The 14,292-nt window shown below is 40.0% G+C and overlaps 1 protein-coding gene across 6 annotated transcripts in view; it reads left to right on the plus strand.

Annotated features, from left to right (window-relative positions):
* Nucleotides 1-14,292, plus strand: part of dync2h1 (dynein cytoplasmic 2 heavy chain 1) — a 117,279-nt gene that overhangs the window by 13,742 nt on the left and 89,245 nt on the right. For 4 of the 6 annotated variants that reach the window (XM_069533922.1, XM_069533925.1, XM_020095188.2 and 1 more), the window contains exons 1-21: nt 2,625-2,755; nt 3,500-3,695; nt 4,086-4,259; nt 4,551-4,689; nt 5,595-5,713; nt 6,081-6,225; nt 6,572-6,717; nt 6,812-6,898; nt 7,541-7,675; nt 8,937-9,050; nt 9,145-9,256; nt 10,337-10,461; nt 10,641-10,816; nt 10,939-11,134; nt 11,240-11,335; nt 11,462-11,623; nt 11,772-11,870; nt 12,027-12,166; nt 12,547-12,775; nt 13,414-13,541; nt 14,154-14,269. In XM_069533922.1, the coding sequence (XP_069390023.1) occupies nt 3,513-3,695; nt 4,086-4,259; nt 4,551-4,689; nt 5,595-5,713; nt 6,081-6,225; nt 6,572-6,717; nt 6,812-6,898; nt 7,541-7,675; nt 8,937-9,050; nt 9,145-9,256; nt 10,337-10,461; nt 10,641-10,816; nt 10,939-11,134; nt 11,240-11,335; nt 11,462-11,623; nt 11,772-11,870; nt 12,027-12,166; nt 12,547-12,775; nt 13,414-13,541; nt 14,154-14,269 (2,821 nt within the window). In that variant the 5' untranslated portion in view covers nt 2,625-2,755; nt 3,500-3,512. Of the gene's footprint in view, nt 1-2,624; nt 2,756-3,499; nt 3,696-4,085; nt 4,260-4,550; nt 4,690-5,594; nt 5,714-6,080; nt 6,226-6,571; nt 6,718-6,811; nt 6,899-7,540; nt 7,676-8,936; nt 9,051-9,144; nt 9,257-10,336; nt 10,462-10,640; nt 10,817-10,938; nt 11,135-11,239; nt 11,336-11,461; nt 11,624-11,771; nt 11,871-12,026; nt 12,167-12,546; nt 12,776-13,413; nt 13,542-14,153; nt 14,270-14,292 lie in introns of those variants that run through there. The other 2 variants (XM_069533923.1, XM_069533924.1) reach the window with 2 other exon arrangements.

The raw sequence follows: 14,292 nt of genomic DNA on the forward strand, positions 1-14,292 counted from the left end.
CTTATATTCTGCTGTATGTGGTTGTTTTGACATCATGTATTTACATTTATATAACTCACTAAGACTGTTAAGATGTAACCATAGTTTAATGCTCCATCACGGTGTGATTTTGTTGTAAAATAAACCACAAGAAAGGAAACACGTTCTTAGCTACAGGTCAAATTTTCTTCACATTTGACAAGGTCATCATGAAAAATGTTTTACTAAGTACAACTGTGAAAAACACATAATCTGGAAGATCCTGTTTGCCCATTTTAAAAAGGTGCTTTTAAAAAAGTACAGCAGGGGGGAAGAGGAACTAGTGAATTTCCTTCATAAAAAAAAAAACTTTCACAGACTAGCTCTTCAATCTTATTGCATCAGTAATATACTGTATGTCCTCTCGTCTATTTCAGGTTCTTAATGGGCTGTGAATGACACAGTGTAATCCGACACCTGGTTTGACAATAACACCTCTGCTGCATAGCACAGTGTTTCACATGTATTTGGATGAAAAAGGGATTTATAATTTGTGTTTTATATATGGATATAGGAACTATACAGAACATCCAATGCATTGAATTTTGATGTGTTATTTCATATTGGCTAAGACTTTTGATGACTAAGGTCTGACTCACAGTTCATGTGACACATGAGGGGGATTCTTGATTCTCCTTTTAACGCCACGACTCCTCCTTGTCAGTTCTTCTTTCCAAATGCCACTGTTCTTTCTATTCAGGAATGGGCCTATCCCAGCTGAGTGGAAAGAAAGGGAATACCCTTGACTGACCAACCTCAGCCTTTGATATATATACACACACATTTACTACTTACTACAGACAGCAACAGAATTTAGGGAATGTTGTGAAATTGAGGATTTCCAGGGATTTTCCATGTGTGTCCCTGAAAAATTTTAGGAAACTGCCCAGAAAGTAAATGTTACTCATCATTTGCCTGTGTCTCATTCAGTCATATTCAAATGTGAGGTAATGGTAATGGTTGTTTTAGAAGTATGTGACCACTGAATCATTAAAGCTTTATGTTTTCCTTAAAATAGATGACAATGCCGGTGGGCAGTATGTGGGAGGAGAGGATCTGAGATCGTATTACCAGAAACAATTTCTATAACAGTTCATAAACAAATCACTTCTCATCATTCAGAGGGATTTGGATATTAAAGAATCACTTACTGTCAGTCGGCTCTCTTCAGTAACATCCTGTCTGAAATGTTCTCCCCTAAACCCAAGGAAATGCAGCAGACCATGTGTAGCCCTGTATCATGCTGCAAGTCTGCAGCTGCTGTCTGACACAAAGCTATTCACACTCGAGGACCTGGATTAAGTTGCCAATATAATAAGTTTTAATGTGTGTTTTGCTCCAGAAATGGGCTTGTAACAAACTGAAAGGTCAAGGGTTGTGAGGAGAAATAAAGAGCTTAGTGGCTGTTTGGAAAAATACACTGACTCCAGAAAGTATTCAGACCCCTTCACTTTTTACAAACTTTGTTGTGTTGTAGATTTTGTTTTAAGAGGATAAAATTGTTTATACGCTGTGAGGAGATTCTACAAGGAATTGAATTAAGGGTCTGAATATATTTGTCATTAAGCGATTTCAGATTTTTGATTGTAAAAAAATGTTCATTTCACAAGATCTACTGAGCGAAGAATACTTTCTGAAACTATTGTAGCAGATGTGAAGTATGGTATCAGAGTTAACAACCATTTATGTTCTATAAGGTATGTGACAGAAGTCAACTAAACTTACGAAATTTCCCAGACTGGTTCTTGAATCAGTAATACAAAGAGATAGACGTTATTGAGTCAATTTCAAATTCTTAAATGAGCTGTAAATGTAAACTCCTGGCCCACTAGGGGCAACTTAGAATACAGCACTGAGATGCATCATTTAAAACTGCAAGAAAATGTGGGATTGCAATATATTCAGTTTCGTCATCACAATATTCAACCTTGTTAATGATCTCATTTTGACCTGTTAGATCCATCCTGAGTGATCCAATAATACGTTCAGGTGTGAACATCTGATCACTAAGATCACATTCAGAGGTGGTCTGGGACAAATTTGGCCTCATCAGTGGGTGAATGCAAATGCATTCCCGGGCCACCTACAAATGAATGTCCTCTGACTCACCTCAGTTTCACATTGAATCACACATATTAACACGCTTCTCAGTAACCATACATTGACCGTCACATTTTTAGAACTGAAAGTCAGTTATGTATAAAATAAATCACTGTTTCAATGTGGTTTTGCATGTGTGGCTTTGTAACAGAATACTGAAGGAATATTGTAATGCTTTTTGATCATTCATTCATTTGTATTCATTCAGGCGAATAAAAAAGAGATATTATACAAACAAGTGAATGAAGTGAACATAAAAAGGTATTGTTTAAAAACAGTGATGAAGCAGACAAACCTCACCTAATGATTTAATCTACATATTTGAAAAGGAGTTCCTATACACCTTACATCCAATATGTTGTTTGCCTGTGCTCTATATTGTAAATCTATACCAAAGAATATACAATATACATGGGTCCATATGTGCTTCGATGGTGGGAAGCCTGGTAAAGGCTCTGCGGTAAGTAAATGGCGTAGAATGCTAAGTCTGCCGTGTCACGTGGTACAAGAAAACGACGTAGCTGCCTGGTAACTACGCAAGCATAGTACACACGGACACTAGCAACAGGCTGGTACAGGTTCTCTCCGCGGGCTAAGTCTCCAGAAGCTGCAAGAGAAGAACATTTGCTGGAAAACGGTAATAAGCCAAAGTTGCAATTGCTACGCTAGCATGCTAAAGGCGGACCTGCTAGCTAATATGCTAATCCTTAACTCACGGAGGCGATGAGCTAGCGTTAGCTTGCTAGCAGCTGTAGCCGTCGCTAAGGTTAGCTGTGACGCTGCAGCTGCTCTATCACTTTGCTAACAGCTTAGTCCGGTCCACGCCAGAGAGGAGGTTTAACAGAAGGACACTGAGCCAGTGAATGAAGAGTGGTGAGACAGTAGCTGAGAGTTTAGCAGCCACACGAGCACTGATAGCACTGCTCTGTTAAATCCAAAGACGTCAAACACTACTTGAAAGCTCGTGGAGTTTGGCCATAGCTCGTCTATTGCCTCGGTCCTGGCTTGATTCAGTGCAACGTTGTAAAGCAAAAAAGATGCTTTTAATGGGTTCTCAGGCTCAAACTGGGTCCTGACATCAGCATTAACTGGCCCAGTTCTAAATGCATTGTTAAAATCCAACATTTAAAAGTCCTAGTGAGATGATCTGTACTTGTTATAGACTAGAAGCTGTTTATGTCCCACAGCACACACAGTGTTGCATGTTTTTTTCTTGTGTTTTCATGCATATATTTATTGCTTATTACAAACTCTATTGTGTTTTTGAAGCATTTAGCTTTCTGCTTACACATAACAAATAGACACACACATATGAATATATAACATATATATATATATATATATGTATATTACTACAGCGTTCTCACTATCAGTATGTTAGTTCCAGCTCAAAGATGCCCCATGGTTCAGATGATGCCCGCAAGAAATTCATCCTGACCACAACCGGAAACTTCTACGGGTTAAAGCCGTTGTCATCCCTGGCTGACAGCTCCGAGCTCAATAACTTCTTGGATGATGGAAATGAATTTGTCCTGTCCATCAGCAGACACGACAATGATCTTCAGCTGTCAAATAAGGTGACGCAAATTGTGAAAGCATCATTACAACGTTAACGTTAATATTTGCCTCAAGATTCAAAGGGCAAGATCCTATTTGTCATTGGTTCAATGAGAATATTTTTTAAAGCACACTAAGAATGATGTATTTTATCAAAAACCACAAAACAAAATTTTGCTCTTTGGTAAATGTGAAAAATAATAAAGACAAAATAAAATGTACCTAAAATTATGGACTCCAAATAATAATTCCATGAATGACAATTTGTTAAAGTTTCTTGTTTTTGTAATTACATGATATTTAAAAGAAACAAAATGTTCATCAAAGTGCTGCACAATTCACAATCATAAGTTAACTTAAAGATTCTAACAAGTGTCATTTTTTTTAATCTTCTTATCCTCTTTTGACAGGTCGAAGCCTCTGGCGACAGCAGAGAGAAGGTGTTGGTGTTCTTCAAGCTGCAGCCCACAGTGATCACGGAAGACAACCTTCACAGGAGCATCCTGGTGTCATCCATGCTTGAGTCTCCCATCAACACCCTCTACCAGGCTGTCAGACAAGTCTTTGCACCTGTACTGCTAAAGGTGAGCCCGTGCTTGTGTACTGAAGAATTTCCATTTATGCTTTTTGAAAACTTTAGGCTTTGTCTGTAACATTAACTGAGGTGAAAGGTTCTGATCACACAATGAGCAAAATCTACCAGCAAATATGAGGTTAGAGTGAATCGAAACTTTCCTATATTTGTAATAAGGAAAAAAGGCTTGTTAACTCTTTGACTAATATAAAATTAGCTTTCTCTTAATAGTCTGATTTAGAGTTTTGAGTGCACAAACGATTTTGCAAACAAGAGCAGAGAATATTTTTCTTCTCCCAAGGATGAGCGCTGGCGTTCAGCATTCGATCCGAAGTTGGCAGACCTGCTGAGTGAGCTTGAGCTTGGCCTGGGTTCAGTGGTACGTCAGTCCGGAGCACAACCCTCTATCAAAGAGGGCCGCAAGGAGGAAGATGTCCTTGGTATGCGTGAATATATTGTAGTAGAACAGAAATGCACAGGTCAATGCATGCAGAATGGTCAGAGCTGTGATTGATTGAAATTTAAAAGGAGGTAACATTTTTGTTCATTAAAGTTAAACTAATTGAGCATATGACTTATGCTCAATTAGTTTAACTTTAATGGACACTGCCCTTAAATATGCACTTTAAGCCTTTGTATCAATATCACTGTTTAATGTATTGTGTTAGACTAATATATGAATACAAACATGATTTGTATGCACATCTCTGTTTGCAGGTATGAATTTTGCTAAACTACGGAGCCCGTCTGGTGACACGGGTGAAAAAAAAAAAATTCCGTGGCCACGAATTAATAACGCGTGGGAACGAGATCCTATCCCGGGGCCACGATTTGTTTATGAGTGGGAACAAGATCCTACTCCGTGGCCACGAATTGCTTAATGCATGGGAAGGAGATGATTATTAGGTGGCCACGAATTAATAAGACGCATGATGAAATCTATAACTTCCCCGAGGTCAGCATATTGTTTACGTTTGAGCTGCTTTTTGAGCAGCCATGTCTAACGGCAAGTGATTTCAGGATATCATTATAATTCATCCCTAGAATAAAAGAAAACAAAATCAGATCAAACTTGTCCATGTTTGCGGCTGAAGCTACTGATGCCAGAAAGTCAACAGTCTCACTGATGAAATGACAAACATTTCTCATGTCTTATTAATTTGTGGCCATCTCATCTCGTTCCCACGCATTAAGCAAGTCGTGGCCACGGGATAGGATCTCGTTCCCAAGCGTTATTAATTCGTGGCCACGGAATTTTTTTTTCCTTCCACCCATGTCACCAGACGGGCTTGGTACTAAACATCATTTGTATTTTTTTATTTTATAATTCATTCACTCTGTGCAGGTATCCTGACTCCTAGTGATGAGTTCCAGTACTGGGCAGACCTTGCTGCATCTGCAGAGAAAAACAGTGTGAGAGAAAGGGCGGCATTTTTCACTGAGCAGTTTAAACCTATACAAAAGGTATGCTGGCTAAACATTATGTATCAGGATTTTGTACAAAAATGAAAGGGGGTAGTGTATTTACTGTATAGTACAGTATAGCACTGTTTTTCTATGAATATTGACTGGTTGCTAATTGAATTACAGTTATTGAGATGTGAACTATAATCTCTACAAAGCAAGGATTCCACAGACAAGTTGTTCATTACATGTTGGTATATTTTAGGATTTTCAGTTATAGGCTATAAGTAGTTATTGGTATTAAAAAACATTGTTTCACATACACCTTTGACAATGTTTTAAAATTGTTAAGAGAAGCTGATATTTAAAACCAAGGTTGAAGAAGACTAAGGATTAATGCTACACCGTGTCTCTGTGTTTCCATTAGGAGTATGGCGGTCTTGATGGCTTGTCAATGTCTGATGTTGTGGATCTGGTGGAACAGAGCAGAGACACCCTGGATGATGTGTGGAGGCAGACTGATTTTGAGCCTTATCCAGAAACACGCATGGTTCGGCTCATGGATATTATTGGTGGGGCTCTCTCACACCCACTCTCAACAAAATCAGGAACTGGAAAATATTTTTTCCTTCAATGATGCATAGGCCATTTAGCAACTAGTTTTGATGAAACAAAATTTGAGAACTGAAACCAACTTTGATTTCTGAAGAACCCTCAGTACACCCTGCACTGGCTAGTTTACAAGCAATGGGGTATTTTTAGATGTATTAAAAAGGTCAACTCAGTCTCAAAGTAACTGTGTGTGCATATGTGCAATTTGTATAAATGTATGTTTGCATACACGATACATGGATGGCTCTGAGTAGTAATTTTGCCCTCTTTTTATTTTCCTGTTGGTTTTGTGTGTATGTTTACAAGGTGGAGCTCTGGGAAGATATGTGCAGAGGAAGCTGGGCAGCCTTAACATTTTTGAGGAGTCATTTGCATTGGTGAGAGAGAACCTGAAGATGGGTATAACCATCTGTGAGCAGTGGGTGGCGGCCTGTGATCATCTGACAGGACAAGTATGTGGAAATTGTTTGAAAAACCTGCAGAAACCCGCCCTCATTATGTACAAAGAAGGTAGATCATCACATAGATTGTGATACATTTTCTCAGGTGTGGAAGAGATATGCACCCCATTCCTGGAAGGGAAACAAGCACTGCCCGCAGACCCTTCACTGTCTTGCAAAGAGATTGGACGAGGTAAAATATGCTTCTAATTCAAGAGCAGAGTATAAGTAGACATTGTTTTGACTAAAATGTGGCATTATATTAAGTTCTTAAAATATATCTACATGTATTATTTTCATTCTCCTTTCCCTTTTCCTGCATCTTTGTAAATGAACAGACATCACATGTAATAATAATACGAATAATGAAATCTTTCTATAGCACCTATCATACATGAAATGCAGCTCAAAGTGCATTACAACAATACATTTACATTTACAGACATGAAGACAGAACATAAAAACAGAATTCACGGAAAATAAGATGGAAATAAAACCCATTAAGTAAAATTTTTGTTGAAATAGAGTCAGTAAGTTGAACAAGTGCAGTGCCTGTAGAGCTTTAGTGTTACTATGGTAACAGCCACCATTTTCTTATACTGAATTAAATTATTATCTTATTTAAATGACAATGATCATTCTGATGGACGTATTTATTGTTTAAATGATAATTAAATCTGGAGTCTTATCTGTGAATGTCTCTACCTTTATCCACAGTCTCAGAGTTACTGCAACAGTGGAAAATGTCACTGTCAACATTTTTGATGCATAAATAAAACTTAGATATTGGACATGGACAACATGTGAATACACTCTCCCTGTTTTCGTTGAACAGGTGGTGTCTCTGCGTATGGTTCACGAGAAACTGCTGCGTTTGCTCCCAGGAGGGAAGCAGCAAGCTCTGACTTCAGATCGTGTCTTTGAACCTTTCTCTGGACTCAACCCTCTGCATTACAACCCTTACACTGAGGTTAGCTGTATTGTAGTTCGTGTGTGCGTGCGTGCGTGCGTGCGTGCGTGCGTGCGTGCGTGCGTGTGTGTGTGTGTGTGTGTGTGAGAACATTTGACAGATATTAAATATTATTCAAAACAGAAATGTATTTGTTCAAAAGAAAAAGAAAGAGAAACATGGATGGACAAAGGATGAATATAAATGAAGAGATGGGAAAAGAAAGGCAGAAGTCTGTGTGAGCAGTTCAAGGTGAGGGGGAAATACTGAGACTGTTTGAAAGGAAGAGAAACGCATAGCCAACACGAAAAGGTGGAATATAGAAGAGTCAGCAAGTGTGTGTGTGTGTGTGTGTGTGTGTGTGTGTGTGTGTGTGTGTGTGTGTGTGTGTGTGTGTGTGTGTGTGTGTGTGTGTGTGTGTGTGTGTGTGTGTAGGTGTGTAGGTGTGTAGGAGTGGGTGGTTCTGGGCCAGGTGGATCTAGAGACGTTGTGTACTGACTTGAAAGTGAGGTCTATGTGTATTTCGGGCAGGTTTTTGTTGAGAGCTTCCAGTCCCATCTGGTCTATTGGTGCTCAAGAGCCTTGTACAACTGATGGTTCCAGTGATGACGCCATGCCTGCATGTCATCAGACCTGAAGCCCTGTACATACACACACATGCATTAGCTTTCCAAGAAAGAGAAATTAAATTTATCGTAGAGGTTGCACTCGAATAATTTGTATCAATCTCATTTACAATGATAATCACAGTAATCACAATGCAGTGCAGGGGTAAACACACACTATTGGACACATACCTGAGCCTCCAGAGTGGCAAAGCCTGTACGCAGATCCTGAAGTCCATCCTTCCACCGCTGCGGATGTCTCAGCAGGTCCACATTCATCAGTGTCACCACCTGAGAAATGCACAGATAGGTTCACACAAAATCACAGAACAGCAAGAAGTTATTTACTAATCTCAGATTGTGCTTACAAAATATGGTTCTTCTTTGTATTCAGTCTTATGGCAAAATAAAATAAAAACATAGAACAGCAAGCTACCACCTTGTCAATGAAGTCCATGTGCCATTTGCGTAGCTTCCTGTTCTCAGTGGAAAGTTTAAGAGAGAGAGCACCTGTCTTGCAGCTCAGAACATAGAAAGCAGTAATGATTATTCAAACATTTGTTGTTGCAAGTTCTACAGGATCTATTTCAGCAACATTGAATCATCTCTTAAATGTTTATATCTTAACAACTACATATTATATAGACTCAGGCTACAACTGTTGTCTGTTTCTCTAGCCTCTTTGGAGAGCAGCAATGGCTCAATTTGAGCGCCTAATGGCTCCGTCAGAGCAGGAGGTGGCTGGGAGACTGAAGAGCTACATTGCTGATGTGCAGGATAACCCACAACAGGTAACAAAACATTACTGCAACTCAGGTTATAAAATACTGTGAGTAGCTTTGTGCTATGCTAACTTGCCATGTGTATGTGTGTTTGCTGTTATAGCTGCTGCAGGTGTTTCAAAAGCACAAGGAACTGATCAGACGTCCCACTATCAGCAAAGAGCTGCAGTCAGAGAGAGAGACTCTTCTGGCCAGACTACTGGATTACAACAAGGGTACACAGCTCTGTCTCAAATCAGGGACAATTTGACAGTGGGTTATCATGTTTAGACAAGGGAGCAACATATGTAATTTCTTTAATAAACCCAATTCATTCTCTGTGTTTATTAGTACATGCAAATGAAATGTTCTCTTCTGATTTGGCCCACTATTCAACATATCCAGTGTTTATACACAGTGAGCTGTGATGGAGGCAAGTAAGGTATGACTTATCAAATCTGAATACACAGTCCCGGAACTAAGTTATTTTAGGTTTATCTTTAGACACTTAACTTTGTCTGAGTGTCAGCCTTTGAAAACCTCTGGTCCAGACCATCGACTGTGTATGAGGATGGACGGCACGTCTCCACCTCCTCCCACTATCCAGGAATTAAGCTAAAAGGTCCCAGATATGAAAGCCGCCTTCTTGCACATTTGGAGATTGTGCAGTAGTGATAGGTGGATGGAGCAGGGGTGCTGAGGTCCTGTCGATTCCCACGCTCAAACAATCACGAGTCAGTCTCAGTCATGTTGTCTCACTTTGTTGTTTCACTTTAAATATACCAGAAATCTGAATACTTGAACAAACTAAATCTTTGAGAACATTTTATTTGATGTGTACTTTGACATTTTATGTGGCCCATCTTTCATCCATTTGCATGGAGGAGGTGGGATTTACGACTTCTAGTGCAGCCACCAGGATACATTTGAGATGCTTTGGCTTCACTTTTTTGGAGCTGTCATGTTGTCTGTGTTTATAAACAGTCCATGGTCCAGATACCAAGATATCCATTGCCTTCATTTGTTACATTTTGATTTAAATGGCTAAATTAAATGTCGTAATGGCTGAAAATATTCATGTATCATGGAAAGGCTCTATTCATAAATAAACAGATATGTGTTTTTGAACTGCACCACTACCTGCCCACTCATAGTAAGTGAGGAAGTATCAGCTGAATGATTAATGTAAGGGGGATTTCTTACTAAACAAAAATATTTTCTCTGCAGTTCATGGATTTGTATAGGGACAATGTTCAGTTTTGTCACATTGTTGTTCCTCATCTTCAAACCCTTGCTTCGTTATTGATTTCCTTTAGGCCTGAAGACTGACTTTGAGAGTCGTTGTCATGGAGGCCCTGGAGAAAAGTCTGGGCCTCTCATTGGCAGGAACCTTCCAGAGGTCGTCAACAAAATCGTGTGGGTTCGACAGCTCATCCACAAGGTAACTTAATGTTTACAGTGTTTACTGTTTGGCTGAATATGCTTACATGGGCACGTAGTGTATATGTAGCTGATATAAAATAGCATGAACTTAATGGCATGTCATTGGTTTACTATCAATAATAATCAAGGTTTCTGCTTATGTCACTTATGTATTTCTGTGCTTACATCGTACGTCAGGTGGAGGACTCTGTCCGTATCGCAGAGGCTCTGCTCTCAGACCTGTCTGTGTTCAAAGGATTCCTGCATTTCTGTGATGACCTACTGGAAATTCTGAGAGTATATGAGCAGGAACAGTTTGAGGACTGGTCGAGGGATATACTGTCAGGACTAGTTGACTCAAAATCAGGGATCAGGTTGGAAACAGTGGACATTGCGACCCTTCTACTGAATTAACACTAAAGCATTGAGGATGGTTTATCCTCTGCTGGATGCTATATTCTATTTTTCACCACTGTGACCGTCTCCCTCCTTACAGTCTCCAGGCCAGTAATCGTGTGATGGACCTGGACCATTTGGATGGCAGTCTGAAGGTCCAGTACTCAGACAGACTCGTCAGTCTGATCAGAGAGGTCAGGCAGCTCTCTGCCCTGGGTTTCCCCATCCCAGCCAAGATACAACAGGCTGCTAATACTGCGGATAAATTCTACAGACAGGCCATTGTCCTAAAACAGGTCAGAGTACAAGTCACAGCACAATAACACATTTTCTTTCTTCATTTATCTTTTTTCTGATATAGGCTGTCTCAAGCTAATGCTATGTTAAAATATTGGGTGCAGGTGGCCCATTTCTACAACACCATTGACCAGCAGATGATTCCCTCTCAGAGACCTATGATGCTTAGTCTGGCACTGGCCTTTGAACAGGTCATCAAGGTAGGACTCAAGGCTTTAAACTATTGTTTTTCCCATCTATGCCTCGCATGTTACATACTGTGTTATGCTATTAGAGTTCTTCTATACTTAAACTTGCTTCTGATGTGTTCTGCTTTTCTTTGTCAGAATCCTCGTTCTCAGTCGAAGGAATCGGGGGGTAAACTACAGATCACTTGGGACAACCCTAAAGAGTTGGAAGTTTACATCAACAAGCTCCAGTCTGCTGCTGAGAAACTTTCCACTGAGAACAGGAAGCTACGCAAATGGCACATGGACTTCATTGACAAGGTGGTAGCTTGCTGTTCTATGTTTTTATTTTATTTTGCCATAAGACTGAATACAAAGAAGAACCATATTTTATAAGCACAATCTGAGATTAGTAAATAACTTCTTGCTGTTCTGTGATTTTGTGTGAACCTATCTGTGCATTTCTCAGGTGGTGACACTGATGAATGTGGACCTGCTGAGACATCCGCAGCGGTGGAAGGATGGACTTCAGGATCTGCGTACAGGCTTTGCCACTCTGGAGGCTCAGGTATGTGTCCAATAGTGTGTGTTTACCCCTGCACTGCATTGTGATTACTGTGATTATCATTGTAAATGAGATTGATACAAATTATTCGAGTGCAACCTCTACGATAAATTTAATTTCTCTTTCTTGGAAAGCTAATGCATGTGTGTGTATGTACAGGGCTTCAGGTCTGATGACATGCAGGCATGGCGTCATCACTGGAACCATCAGTTGTACAAGGCTCTTGAGCACCAATACCAGATGGGACTGGAAGCTCTCAACAAAAACCTGCCCGAAATACACATAGACCTCACTTTCAAGTCAGTACACAACGTCTCTAGATCCACCTGGCCCAGAACCACCCACTCCTACACACCCACTCCTACACACACACACACACACACACACACACACACACACACTCACACACACACACACACACACACACACACACACTTGCTGACTCTTTCTTCTATATTCCACCTTTTCGTGTTGGCTATGCGTTTCTCTTCCTTTCAAACAGTCTCAGTATTTCCCCTTCACCTTGAACTGCTCACACAGACTTCTGCCTTTCTTTCCCCATCTCTTCATTTATATTCATCCTTTGTCCATCCATGTTTCTCTTTCTTTTTCTTTTTAAACAAAACATTTCTGTTTTGAATAATATTTAACATCTGTCAAATGTTCTTCTTGCGAACAGGCAGGGACGTTTGCAGTTCCGTCCTCCTTTCGAAGAGGTGCGAGCACGCTATTTCCGGGAGATGAAGCGGTTCATCTCGATCCCAAACCAGTTCAAGGGAGTCAGTGCCCAAGGGGAGGAGCTTATCTTCAGCTTCATGATTGATAGAAACGCCTCCGGGTTTCTCACCATCTTCAGCAAGGCCGAGGACCTCTTTGGCCGCCTGCAGGCTTTACAACACAAATTTAAGGTGCCTGAACCGATTCATTTAACATGAATACTGTAGTCATTTATGACAGCTGTAGAACATGAAGTCATGGATAATGTGCTCTTGTGGCCCAGTATTTGTTTTTCTAACCATTATTGCATCTGTTACGCTGTGTTTCAACACTGATACATGTTATCTCTTATTTCACATGTATATTGGACGATTAAACCTTGTCACATATTGTTCATTGAAGCAATCAGTCACGCTTGTGATGTTTTCTATGAAAGAGTGTAGCTTGAATTAGTCTTGCTTCTCTATTTACATACTGTGGTGCAGTTGTTTTCATGACCAGCATCCCTTCCCTTCATACTACCCTGAGTGCTGCAGCCATGCATGTCTAAAATACAAGGGGGAAGCCCTCGGCAAACACCAGACTTCTCTTTTATTTCCCCTTTCCTTTACTTCTCTTTTCATTTAGTCATCTAGTCTCTGTCATTATGTGAGGTTTCTGTCACCTTTGACATTAGAAACTTATACTGCACCCAGCCTTTTTTAATTTAGTGTGTGTGTGTGTGTGTGTGTGTGTGTGTGTGTGTGTGTGTGTGTGTGTGTGTGTGTGTGTGTGTGTGTGTGTGTGTGTGTGTGTGTGTGTGTGTGTGTGTGTGTGTGTGTGTGTATAGGAGTGGGTGGTTCTGGGCCAGGTGGATCTAGAGACGTTGGTGGAGAAGCATTTGATCTCCGCAAATGATTGGGAGAGAAACTTCAAGGCCCTAAAAGCCAGAGGAAAAGAGTCAGAACGTCTACCCAGGTGTGTGTCACACATACTTAACACAATTAAATATGATAAAATTATATCTGCTTGGTACAAATGCAAAGACATCCGACACCCTTTCTTTTAAAGTCATGATAAAAATGTTGCATACTTTTCTTAAACAAAATAAACATTCATATCAAAACAGTGGGTTTTGGTCCACAACTGTAGGAAGATTGAATAATAATACTTAAATTTCATTTCACAGCACACATGAAATATTTAAGTAAACCAAATTAACATGTCATGTAAACACCTATAAATACAACAATGGTGGAAATAAAGAGGCTTTCATTGGGTGTGAACCTTTTAAACAGGATGATGAATGATTAATAAACCCTTTCACATTTTGGTGACACAGATGTCAATGCAACATCATTCAAAGGTTTGTGAAATAATTAATGACGCTGAGGACCAGACTTCCACTTGACATTTTTTTTCAAGCCCACAGCTTTTAAATACTCAGATCTTTAGTTCCCTTTGATTAATCCGATTCTGTGGATGTCTCAGAGCTCTGTGTTCCTAATATTAAAGGTCGTACATTTAAATGACCTCATGTTATTTGACACCACAACTGAGTCACAGTCACCAACTCTCTCCCTTTGTCAGTCAGGAGAAGGTAGACTGTATCACAGTCAACTGTGAGCCAGTAAAAGGCTCCATTGATGACCTGATCCAGAGGCTCTTTGATCTGCTGCTCTTATCTCTCAGGAAGTCCATAAAAGGTGACCACATGAATTGTCTATTT

Source organism: Paralichthys olivaceus, chromosome 11 (assembly GCF_024713975.1).
Source record: "Paralichthys olivaceus isolate ysfri-2021 chromosome 11, ASM2471397v2, whole genome shotgun sequence".
In the NCBI taxonomy this organism is placed as follows: domain Eukaryota; kingdom Metazoa; phylum Chordata; class Actinopteri; order Pleuronectiformes; family Paralichthyidae; genus Paralichthys; species Paralichthys olivaceus.